The following is a 13,273-nucleotide window of genomic DNA, read 5'->3' as shown; positions in this document are numbered from 1 at the left end:
TCAAGGCACACACCCTTTTCATGTTAGGGTTGTGCCGACCCTCGCGGTCATTCTGCCGGTCGCTGCCATGGCCGTTGCCAAGAACACATTTTTCTTTCCTTTTTTACATTTTTTTTATGGACAGGAGCATATGCCCCCAAGAACGGAATTGGATTTTTTCATGGATAATTGTTGTCGAGCTCAAATACACCCGCATGAATATTTAATTCAGAACATAGTACAAATAACTAAAACCACACTTTTTTTTGTCGATGAACATCAACTAGCATTCTGCAAAATTCATCTTGTCAACCTTGTTGATCTTCTTTCACAAAAAAAAATCAGATGTTTCAATTTTTACTTCTCTTTTTGGAATTTAGTGCGGGTGAATTTGTGCACGAGATTGGAGCAATGCTTTCAAAAGAAATGGCCATTTATTACAACATTGCTCTACTCAAGTTGCATGAGTTCCTATTCCCATGAGGTTTATCTAGCACAACAAAGTACTTAACAACATGCGCTTGCTAGCCACATCCAAATTACATGAAAAATTTAACTTCAAATGGATCGAGCTATGTTATCAGACATCAAGTGTGGAGAAAGATGTCTAGTTGGTCACATCACATGAGGCTGCGATGATAAAACAGGAGCCTCGAACGCGCCGGCGACATGCTGACTGACATGATGACGCTGGTCAGTTGCCGGCAGGCGGTGGCCAGGTGAAGTCGAGGCCGCCCAAGTCGTCCCACGCGCCGGCGGGGGTGAGCGCCCCATCACAGCCACCCGACGGCGCCGCGAGCCCGTCGTAGAGGTGGTCCGTGGCCGGCGGTGCCGTCCACGGGAATCCGCCGAGCCCGAGGTCGAACTGCGGAAGAAAGACGGGGCCGCCGTCGGTGAGGAACGGGAAGACCGGGAACGGTGGGAGCGTATCCAGCTGGTCCGGCTGCGGCGAGTCGGAGGAGGGCGTGTGGGGCTCGGCGGAGGGCCTGCGGCGCTTGTTGCTGTTGCCGGAGCTGCGGCGGCACGCGCCACCGACGGGGACCTTGCGCAGCGTGCCACCGTGCGTCCAGTAGCGGCGGCATGTGCGGCAGTAGTGGCGCGGCTGTGCCATGCTGTAGTTGTTGTAGTAGCAGAACTTGGTGTCGCTGGAGCTGCACCGCGGGCACTCCAGCTTCTGCTGCTGGCTCTCGCCGTTCTTCTTGGTCACCGCGCTCTCCTGGTCACCACGGTTCACCACACGCGCGCGTCAGTACGCTTGCCGGAGAAGAGACAGACAGAGCGAGCACTGAGCAGAGACTGACCTGCGCGAGTTGTTGCCCTTCTTCAGAAGGGTCGAAGGCAGAGTCGGTGGCGAAGGGGCGCTTGGCGGCGGCGGCGGGGAGGAGCGATGCGGAAGCTGGAGCCATGGTTTGCCGTGCGGGCGGAGCAGCGCATGCCGTGTCCGACCCGGCCGGCTTAAAACGAGCGGCGAGCGCGCGTGGTGATCACCAGCTAGCTACCCGTAGCTAGACAATTAGCTAGGAGAGGGAGGAGAGAGTGAGACGTAAGCGGTCAGTGTGAGCTGGATGGGCGGCGGCAATCAGATGATGGTCGTGGCCTAGTAGTAGTAACCTATGCGTATGCGAGGCCGAGTGTCTAGTGGGTCTCCTATATATAGAAGCCGGCGCGGCGGCGGGGCCCGGGGTGACGCGGCGCGCACGTACGGCGGCAGCACCAGATGCGATGCTCTCCTTGCGTCCGAAGGTAGCTTCCTCCACCGTGCATCCCCACCAGCGTACGTCGCCGTCGCGTTCTACATATGTCTGTCTGGCACGACCGGCCGGCGCACGGGTCAGTCTACCGAGGAAACCGAACGGCCGGCGGGGTGTGCATTGTGGGCGCGGTGTGGAGAGGAGACTGGAGAGTTCTCGGTGGTGGATGGAATCTTGCAAGTTGCCGCTGGCAGCGCGCTCACCAGTCCGGTCCAGAGCCCAGACACGCACGCGCGCTCCCGCGGCACTGTGCCGAGATGCTGTGATGGACGTAACGCGACGGACCCAGCTATTCTGCACTGCACGTACGTACCACGGCTACGTGGTCGATGGGCGCCAAGGCATCGTCACGTCGACATCCGGCGCCGGCAGCGCACACTGCGATGCTTGCGGCGGCGCCGGCAGCGCATAGTGCGACGCTTGCGGCGGCGCCGGCCGGACGCATGCATCAAACCAGTTTGTTTTGCGTGAACGAGGAGCGATGTGGGCGGCAATGGGGACGGACGCGAGCTGGCGGGCAGTCGTCGCTTCACCGTGACGCGGCCGGGGGGCCGACGGAGGTTGGCGAGCTGGGCCAGAGAGAGGACGAATGGAGGGACATGGTCGGTGCCGCTTTTTCTACGCGCCGGGGCCACACGCGCCATGAGAGACGGCGACGGCGCTGTCACCGTCGTGGGTTTGGTGTCTCGTCCCGGGTGAAGGTTAATTTCTGGCTTCGTTGGTGGCTGGCCGACGGTAGGCGCGGAGGCCGGGCCGGCGTGATTCCGGGCTTCTCGTCTGCGGTTGGCCCCTCTGCTGCGAGGCGACGCTGCTGGATCGGCGTTGTCAAGACTCAAGGGTCAAGTCCTGTTTACCGTGGAGGGGGTGCGCTTCCGGATCGGTTCCCGGCAGAAAACAAATTCGATTACTTTTGAAAAAATATTCACGGATTCCGATAAAGGGAACTGATCTCCGCCGGCGCGCCGGGCCAAACTTTCGGCCGGCCGCGCGCGAGCCGCAGGATCTACTGACCCCGCGTCGTCTGTACCGTTGGATCCGCATGCAATATTTTTTCCCCTTATGCAGCAAAATTTCGATGCGATGCAATAATTTTTTCAACGGTTACAACAAAAAACAAAATTTGTAGCAAAAAAATATCTACGTGATCGTAGCAAAAAAAGAAGTTGATGGTACGTGGTAGCAAAAGTCAAACGCCGGTTGTAACAAATATTTGCGTGACGTGTATGGAACTTTTTTATTGAACGGTTGCAGCAAAACACGATGCCGGTTGTAGCAAAAATTAACACGGTTGTAGCAAAAAGTAAAAAACATCGATTGTAACGAAAAATCCGACGAACTGGAGTTGCAGCCAAACGTATATGCAGTTTTTTATTGGGATAAAAAATAGTAAAAAAATGCTTGCAGCAAAAATGACGTTGGTTGCAACATATTTAGACAAAAAATGTTGCATCCATTAACCAGAGAAGCGCGCGGGTGGGAAAAATGTTGCAAGGGCCCACGCGCGAGGGGGCGACCGACGCGTCGGTTCGGCCGGCGCGCGGGTGAGAAACGATTCCCTTCCGATAAATCTCGAACGTTTGTATTTTAATCATACCATCTGAAAGGTTTTTTCGTGACAATTTTAGTTGTGGTGAGGTGGCAACTTTATTCTAGTTCATTTTTTGTCGAAAAATTATCATATTTGTCTACCTCGCGTGAACTAAAGTTGCAATGAAAAAAAATTAGGATTGGCATGCTTAAAATCCAAACATTCGGAATTTATCATTTCCGTTTTTCGGTGAGAACTTTTCAAGAGCATCTATAACCAGATTATCATTTTAAGATGGTGATTATTTTGACTCAATCGGCTTGCTCAAACGGCTCATACACGTTCGAGCAGACCGAGACATCTAATATCTAGCTCATATATGGGGTGGACTGGAAACACCAGTCGGATACATGCTAGCCCGCACCGACTCCACCCTAGCCCCTAAAAATCCCTACTTGGATCAGAACCTACCTACTCCCTCACTCTATGCTCCGTGACCCGCCGAATCCCCTCCCTTCTCTGCGCCGTCATGTCCTAATGTTGAGCACCAGCAATGGCAGCCGCAGCGGATCCGGCGTCGAGAATGCCTTGCCATCTCCCAATGTTGAGCACCAGCAATGTGCCCCCTTCTCCGCCCCGTCATCTCGCAATGTAGAGCACCAGCAATGGCGCTCTGCTGGCTCGGGTCCCTTTGCGGTCTTCTCCAACCCCTCTGCCGCTTGCTCGACACAGTCCTCGGTGGGCGCTGGTGCCCGCGTCGAAGCGAGACCACACACGAGGGAGAGGGCGATGGCGGAGGCTGCTGCTTCCTCCCGCCGGTCCTACCACAAGCCGGCAGTTGATGCAGAGGAACATTTCCTAAAGAGCTCTTCCGTTGCTCTCTCACCACAGCGCAGACCGACGCGTGGCGGCTCCGCCACAAGAACGCGAAGGTGCACTCGCTCAACATCGAGTAGTCGGAGCGTGAAGCCACATAGAGGGCGGCAAGGGAAGCGAAGCCCGCTCGGCTGACGAAGTAGCAAGCACACACAATCCATGTGATGACCGACATCATCTCCTTCTCCGACGACTCCAACGACTCCGGTGACGCCCGTCCCACCGCCGATTCCAACACGCAGGTTTACAGCGGCACCGACGACGACCACAAGTGTCATGGTTTTGTCACGACAGATGTCTTCGTGAAAGGACTTAGGTATGAGACCATCACAACTAGGAGGCGACTTGAACGGGGTTCACCGGAATCGGGAGACACAAGTTTACCCAGATTCGGTCCCTCTCAAGGTGACAAAAGGGCCTTCCTAAGTCGGTGATGTCTACTACTCAACTTTTCTCTTGTATACTATATTAGGCCTCCAAGCGCAAAGTTTTGTAGGACAGTAGCAATTTTCTCTTAAGTGGATGATCTTAGGTTTATCAATCCATGGAAGGTGTAGGATGAAGATGGTCTCTCTCAAACAACCCCGCGATCAAATACATAAAATCCCTTGTGTCCTCAACACACCCAATACAATGGAAAATTGTATAGGTGCACTAGTTCAGCAAAGAGATGGCAATACAAGTATTGTATGGATAGTAGATATATGTTTTTGTAATCTGAAAATATAAAAAACAGAAAGGTAGCAAATGTAAAACAACGAGCAAAAAATTGTATAAATGGTTGGTAATAAGGCCTATGGTTCATAATTTCACTAGTGCAATCTCTCAACAATGCTAACATAGTAGAATCATATGACCACCCGTCAATGTGTAATAAAGAATCACTCTGAAGTTCCTATCTAGCGTAGAACAATAAGATGAAGTTGGTGTAGGTAGTAGAACCACCTCAAAGCTATTCTTTCTGATAAATCTTTGGAGCTATTCCTATAAGTGTCACAAATAGCCCTAGAGTTCTTACTAGAATAACACCCATGATGCATATCAATCAACCCTAATGTCACCTAGATACTCCAATGTCACCTCAAGTATCCGTGGGTATTATGCGACATGCGTCAAACAATTTCAAATATATCATATTCAATCCAACACAAAGAACTTCAAGGAGCACCCGAAAAATTATATCGGAGAACATAGTATGAAAACGTGCAATCAACCCCTATGAATAGATCCCCAAGGTCACCAGAATCGACAAGTTGATGCCATAACATATATCAAGTGAATTACTTGAATACCCTCATGTCACTACGGGTATCCACATGCAAGACATACATCAAGTGTTGTCAAACCAAAAAATTCAATTCAATATAACGAGATCTTAAAGGGAAAGATTCAATTCATCACAATAATGTAGCAATGGAGTAACATAATATGATCCAACTAGATTAACAAGGCCCGTGATACATCAAGATCTTGCCATCTCAAGAACACAAGAGAGAGAGATTAACACATAGCTATTAGTACATACCCTCAGCCTCGAGGGTGAACTACTCCCTCCTCGTCATGGCCTCCACCGGGATGATGAAGATGGCCACCGAAGATGATTTCCCCTCTCCAGCAGGGTACTAGAAAGGATCCAGATGGGTTTTTTGTCAATACAAAGAGTTGCGGCGGTGGAGCGGAAGCACTCTTTTTTATTTCTGGTGTTTCTGTATATACAGGATTTTTCAACGTTGGGATTAGGCGCAACGGAGCCTTGTGGGCCCCACAAGCCATCAATGCATGACCTAGGGATGGGCGTCCTTTTGGCTTGTGGCCCACAGGTGGCTCCCCTCCAGTGGTTCTTTGCTCCAATATTGCTTATTTCCTCGAAAAAATATAAAAATATAAAAGTTGGTTAAGAAAGGGGTCATCTGGCGTGTGGGCAATGGCCATGATATTCGTACTTGGCGGGATCCTTGGATCCCTCGGCCTTCATCCTACAGACCAATTACTCCTAAGGGCACTTGCCGGTTCAATAGGTTCTCCGAGTTCTTAGACGACAACGGTGCCTGGAGGGCCGACCGTCTCAATGAGTTCTTCTTTCCCATGGATGTGGAGCACATTCTGAAGATTCATGCCTCTTTGCGCCCGAGGAATGATTTCCTCTCATGGTGCCCTGAGAAGTCCGACCGAATTTCTATGCGAAGTGCTTACAGACTTGCCACACAGGATCACAATGATGCCTTTGTTGTTGGTGCGTCAAGCATGAACCCTGTCGGTATGCACACTTCATGGAACTTTATTTGGCAGTCTACGATCCCCCAAAACATGAAGATCACTGCCTGTCGTTGCGCCACCGGTACTCTGGCTACACAGAAGTGCAAAAAATTCAGACACCTTTCAAACAGGTCGTCTTGTCCGCTATGTGGTGTCGCAGAGGAGGACTCGTTCCATGCACTGATTATTTGCACCCACGCCAGGATCTTATGGGTAAATATGCGGCGTCGATGGCCACTCCCCGGCGACGATTTGCTCATTTTTTATGGGACAGAGTGTCTTGTCACCCTGCTATCCAAGTGTTCTGTGCCGGTCCGGAACATGCTGATTCTCCTGCTTTGGCGTATGTGGCAAACTCGGAACCATATGGCTCATGGGAAGGAGACTACAACCATCCTAGCCACGGTAGAATACCTTGACAACTACTACAAGTCGATCGTCCTGGCTGGGCGATTCTCGACGGAGGAAATCCTAAAAGGAAAGATGCCCTCGTCGATGGATGTAGAAATAGTCCGGTCTCTGTCTCCAACTGCTGCTCAATGGTCGGCCCCGTCGGCTGGTTTGCTTGCGTTGTCTGTCAATGGCTCCTTCCTGAAAGATGACGGGACGACGGCGGCGAGCATGATCATCAGAAACAAGAAGGGGGAAGTGTTGTTGGCGGCCTATCTCTATCTCTTCCATTGCAACGATCTGCTGGAGGCCAGACTGCATGCGATCATGCTAGGTATGCCCCTTGCAATTCAACACTTCGCTTCTCTGGTGGTGTTGCAGTCGGATTCATCCGAAGCCCTCTTCAGTCTTACTAATGATGCGCTTCTCCGCTCGTCCTATGGCCATCTGGTCCTAGAGATCAAGGCTCTTCATGATGATAAGGAGTTTTATCCGTTGAAAATCAATCGCTCTTAAAATAGAGTTGTCGATCGCTAAATATAGCCGCTCTAAACGTGGGTTCAGTCCCACCATGTATTCAGGGCCGGCCCTGGGGGGTTCCGCGGGGGCGGCCGCACGGGGCCCAAATATTTTAGGGGCCCCCTGCGTATATACGTATACTAAGTATTATAATTAATATAGAAAAATTGAAAAAATAAATAGAAACCAGGCCTATTTGCATGGGCCAAGAGACAAATGGGCTGGAGCAGGGGATCTCTTATCACGACAGGAGATCGTATGGATGGATTGATCCTTTGATCGTGCATGCTTCTGGTCCGCCGCACGCACGAAGCCACGAGCGCCCTGGCTCTCTCCAGGAGCCGCTCCTCGCCGCACGCACACGCACGCGCTACTACGAAGTCTCCCTGCACGCCGCGGTTGACGGCTCTCTCATCTACTGATCTACGAGTATCGCGTCGCGCGGAGCCGCTCCTCGCCGGCAGCTTCCCCCGTGGCGCCCGTCGCCGTCAGTCCCAAGCCTGTTCAATCCGTGGTGCGTCCCTTCTGCTGATGGACCTGGTCATCTGGACGGCAATTGATTACTTCTAGTGATTCCTTTTTAATTTTTAGGTAGTTTATGCCCTAATTTTCATTCATATTTATTTATTTTGAAAATTATTATGAAGCCTAAATCAGGTGCTGCTAAAAGAAAAAAAAGGAAAGCAGATAAAAAATTGATAGATTGACAAAGAGGATCTCTTCCTAAGTTTTTTAAGAGTAACCCGTCCACTTTAAAAAATCCAGATGAGTTGGCATTAGTTCTTGTGGGAGAACCAAGTAATGTGAATCTAGAAGATGATATCCATACAGAAGACAATGTTGACATCGACGCGAACGATAACAATGTGAGTGATCATGACCATAATTCATCTTCCATGAAATCTGCTACTGTTGATGAAGAACCAGTTCATATGGATATTTATGATCCAGCAAATTGGGCTAGTCTTGATAACAAAGCAAGGGATACAATAGTTGAGAAGGGGCCTATTAGAGAAGATGATATTACTTTTCCTTTAAATGGCAAGAGAAAACATTTTTCATATGCCCATTACTCTAGAACAATGAGCAACGGAGAGGTACGTGATCGAAAATGGTTAGTTTATTCATAACAGACTGACAAAGTGTTTTCTTTGCTATTTATTTCACTAATCTATACTATTTATTTATACTAAGGGGCCTTAAATTTTAGTTTCGTCCTGGGTCCCCGAAATCTTAGAACCGGCCCTGCATGTATTGAGGACTTGTGGCATCTCGACTGTAACTCTGTTTCCTTGAAATAAAATTCCCTTTACCTCCGCAAAAAAAAAAGCAGGGCGAAAGCATGAAACGACACGTTTAGTGTGTAGAGTGAGCACAAGGGCAAGAAGCAAGCACCATGGTAATGTTGACCAAGCACACTGTAGATCCGGATGGAGAAGCCAGCGGTGAGAAGCAAGGGACACAGTGAAATCCAAGGGGAGGAATTTTTTAGAGTGGCGTAATCGCCCTAGGAATAGTTTTCCGTTAGTCCATACCGATATCCATTTCATCAAATTCTTTCATCCGTTTTGTATTTTGCATGTGTATAGATTTTTGGACCGCCGTACTTTGGCTTTTCGCACAGATCGATTATAGCTGGCTTATCACCCAAGGTATAGTAAGGGTAATGAATCTACAATGATTAACCACATCTTCTTGTCTTATACTCTCTCCATCCTATAATATAAGAATATTTTTCAAGCTAACATCATGTATGTCATTTAGAGAAGACAAAATTCAAATACAATGAACTATATTTTTAGTGTTATCTCCTAGATTTGTGGAAGCTATACTAGAAATCATATAGGTTCATTGCAATTGTCTTAGAGCAAGTCTAGTAGAGCCCTCAAACCCCCAAACCCTTAAAAATAATCGTTTTTTTTTACAGTTTTCGTCCAAAAAACGGCGTAGACTAGAACCCTTAAACCCTTAAACCCGTAAATATTTTTAGAGGTCCGACCCTCAAACGCCATCGCAGCCTGTAGAGACCTGCACTCCATTTCCTCGCGAGCGCGGGAGGAAGTTTCAGCTTCCTTCCCTCCCTCCGCAGCGCCGCCGCCGCTCCGCTCCGCCGCCCCTCCCTCGATCCGCCGCCGCCGCCCCGCCCTCCGCCGCCTGCGCCCCGCCCCGGCCGCCCTCCGTCGCCTGCCCCGTCCGCATCGCGCGGCCGTCCCTCCGCTGCCACGCCCCGCCCCGGCCGCCCTCTGCCGCCGCCGCCCCCGCCGTCCCTCCGCCGCCACGCCTCGGCCGTCCCGCCGCCGCCCCGCCCTCCGCAGCCCGTCCACGCCGGCCCTCTGCAGCGCCTCCGCCCCGCCCTCCGCAGCCCGTCCACGCCGGCCCTCCGCAGCGCCTCCGCCCCGGCCGGCCCTCCGCTCCGCCGCCCCGTGCCGGCCGCCCCTCCCAGCGCCGCTGCCTCGTCCCGGCTGGCCCTCTGCAGGTTCGAATTTTTGCTTTTTTCTTCATTTTTACATTTTGGCACTCATATTGTAGATGGAGTTGAACAACGCCGACATGGACTCGTTGTCCGATGCGTCGGATTGGTCGTCATCCGACGATTCGGACATTGACGAGTTGTTGCAAGACGACGACGTTGAGATGATGAGCCTCCTCGTCGACGTGCAAGCGTTTGAAGACCGCGTGAAACTTATGGATCAGAGGAGAGGGTCGACGATGGGGCGACTCACCATCTACCGGAACCGTGCTCTCAGACACGAGCATTTGATGCAAGACTACTTCGCGGAGGTACCTACATACCCTGCTCGTCTCTTTCGCAGAAGGTACCGAATGCGTCGTAGTTTGTTTGTGAAGATTGTCAACGATTGTGAGGCTGCCTCCTATTACTTTAAACGTCGTAGATCCGCCGCCGGTATCATGGGGGTTTAGTGCATATCAAAAGATATCGGCGGCAATGCGGGTACTCGCTTATGGCATACCCGCGGATTATACTGACGAGTATCTTCGCATTGGGGAAGATACAACCACGGAGTCCGTCCGTAGGTTTGCCAAGTTGGTCATCCGGTTGTATGGTGAGAAGTATCTTCGGGCACCAAACGAGGAAGATACAAAGAGATTAATGGAAATGAATGAAAAAAGAGGATGGCCGGGGATGCTTGGTAGTCTTGATTGCATGCATTGGAGGTGGGAAAATTGCCCAAAGGCATGGCATGGAATGTATTGCGGTAAAAGCCGTGATGCTACCATTGTGCTTGAGGCCGTAGCATCGGAGGGCACATGGATTTGGCATGCATTCTTTGGGTTGCCGGGAACACTCAATGATATCAATGTCCTCAATAGATCTCCATTGTTCAAAAGATTAATTTCTAGGGATGCTCCAGCTTGCAACTACAAAATCATGAACAATGAGTATTCAATGGGATACTATCTCACCGATGGCATCTATCCCGAATGGGCAGCTCTTGTGAAGTCCATCAAGGAGAAAAATGGGGTGCCCTTAACAAGAAAAGAGGCTCATTTCACCAAGGCACAAGAGGCAGCCCGCAAAGATATCGAGAGAGCTTTTGGTGTTTTACAAGCAAGGTTTGCCATAGTTCGGGGTCCAGCTCGGTTTTGGGACAAGAAAACCTTGGTGAACATCATGAAATGTTGTGTGATTCTACACAACATGATCCTAGAGGATGAGAGAGGGTTAAACCTCCCTTGTTTCTATGACAATGTTGGTACGCGTGTGCAACCGGAAAGAAACCCTTCTCGCATACACGCCTTTTTTGAAGCACATCGTGAGATTGAGGATGCAACCACTCATGGTCATCTCCGGGATGATCTAGTAGAGCACCACTGGCAGTTGGATGGGCGGCGTATTGGCCCATGATGTATCTTTGTTTTACTTTTCTATGTCCTATTTGATTCGAACAATTGTTGTAATTTGCTCAAACATTGTTTTATGTTGTAATTTGCTCAAACATTGTTGTAATAATTTGAATGATTATTGTTTTATTCGGTGTTGTAATAATAACTAGAATGATTATTGTTTTATGTCAAATGTGTTTGAATTTGTGATATGTCATATGATGAAATGTGATGAAATGTGTGATATATGAAATGACAGTTTTAAGGTTTGGGGTTGGGGCAAAGAGTAGAACCCTCAAACCCAACCCTTATAACGGAATATTCCGTTATAAGGGTTGGGTTTGAGGGTTCTAGTCTTTGCCCCTGTTTTTCAACCCTTAAAAGTGTCAAAAATGGGCAATTCTCAACCCTTAAAACTGATTTTACATTTAAGGGTTTGAGGGTTCTACTAGAGATGCTCTTAGGTCACATTCGTAAGATTGGACCCGGACCCATGTGTTAGTGGCCCAACATCAAGGTGCCAACGTAGAGTACCTCAGGGGATCCGACTCCGGTAAGATGACACCATCACACGCCCTAAGGCGTCTCCAACGGCAAGCCACAAATTTTCACCCGCATCCATACGTGGACAGGAACATAGATGTGGAAGGTTGACAGTCAACGTTGTTCGCATACATTCCAACAATTTTTTTAACCAACCAGACAAAATTCATGCAAACACGATCGAATTTCATATGAATATGGTTGGATTTCATATAAACATGACACACTTCATTACATTTAAATCAACTAAGCAGTGCTTGTCCGACTCTAGAGGTATAATTAATAAACCTGATCTATGATCTCGGCGTCCGTTCCCCGTGTCCGGCCATGAGTCCCGAGAACTGAAACTTTGTCTTCTCCAGCTCCGCCTCCGTAACCTCCTTCTTCGGAGCCTCGGAATTTGAAGTTGTCTGCCTCAACGTCGCTGCGAAGCGGCTAATTGGTCGATGATGTTGGGGCCGCCAAGCTTGGCTTCAACGGGAGGGGAGGAGCGGTGGCCTTCTTGGGACCCGAGAGTCGCGTCCTACTCTGCTCTACTCTTCCTCGTTGTTTGCAATGTTCTCTGCATCGTTGTCGGTCTTGCCAAGCATGACGCCCGCTGCTTCGTTGAACTCCTTGTAGGCGGCCACCACTTTCGTTTGACGCTGACGGTATCGTCAGTGGTCAAGAGGGATCTAGCAGACGGAGTGCTAGGACTCAATCATCACCCCCTGCTCCATCAGGTCCGCTTCTGGCGCGAACACCCTGCTCTCGACGAGCCGCTCCTCCGCTTGATGGTGCTCCTGGAGGAGGTAGTGGTTGTAAGCGGCGTTGGCTTGCACCTCCCAGAACCGCTCCTTCCGTACCATGTCCGTGTAATGGGCACGGGCCTCACCGATGGTCATGGTGCAATGTACCGGCAAGCGTGGGGTGAAGAAGGAGGAAGGTGGTACAGACGAGGGTGGGCGGAGGAGGAGGAGGGTGGCATCGGCTCGTCTAAGGCCGTGTCTTCCATTGCGCCATCGTCGCCGTCCAACTGCCTGTCGGCAAACCAGCCAAATGCAGTCTTGGACATCTCCTTCTTTTGGTCCGCCGTCAGCCCGTCTCATAGAGCTTTGGAGCACAAGGAAGCCATGGTAGGAGTTGTGCGGAGAGAAGAAGGATCGAAGGCAGATGAGTGCGCCTATGGTCGGGGAAACCGTTCTTATAGGAATGGAGTGCCTCCAAGCGACGGACAGGTGAAACCGTAGTAGATGGCTCGTCAACCACGTGGCATTAATGGTGGCGGCAGATGAACGAACGACGGTCGTCGTGTTGTTTAAACATGGAGCAGTCGCCTGCATCGGGAAGAGGCACGGGTGACGCTCTCTCGTTTAACACACCGCTTCAATGCCGACGACATTGAGAGTTCTCGTCCGCTCTGGCCGGATGTGAATGCGGCACTTACCGGTTCGGACCGGAAGCACAAGCGAGCGAGGCAGGACATGATGGTCGAAAGTGGACGTGGATGCTGTCCGGACTTCGATAAAGCCCCCACGATTGTCTCCGGTTTGCGGAAAAATAAATGCCCAGACCGTTGCTCAGAGTGATACATACGGCATTGAAT

The 13,273-nt window shown here is 50.4% G+C and overlaps 1 protein-coding gene across 1 annotated transcript; it reads right to left on the bottom strand.

The window, feature by feature from the left end:
* Positions 1-394: 394 nt before the first annotated feature.
* On the bottom strand, positions 395-1,601 carry LOC123431182 (dof zinc finger protein DOF3.1-like). The gene is made up of 2 exons (XM_045115019.1): positions 1,281-1,601; positions 395-1,195 (listed from the first exon to the last, which is right to left on the bottom strand). Exons 1-2 carry the CDS (start codon positions 1,383-1,385, stop codon positions 674-676), a joined length of 627 nt encoding a protein of 208 aa, XP_044970954.1. The 5' UTR covers positions 1,386-1,601; the 3' UTR covers positions 395-673.
* Positions 1,602-13,273: the final 11,672 nt, after the last annotated feature.

The sequence above is a fragment of the Hordeum vulgare genome, chromosome 2H (assembly GCF_904849725.1).
Source record: "Hordeum vulgare subsp. vulgare chromosome 2H, MorexV3_pseudomolecules_assembly, whole genome shotgun sequence".
Lineage (NCBI taxonomy): Eukaryota > Viridiplantae > Streptophyta > Magnoliopsida > Poales > Poaceae > Hordeum > Hordeum vulgare.
The sequence above is the reverse complement of the archived record's forward strand: the minus strand, read 5'-3'. Positions and strand labels throughout refer to the sequence as shown.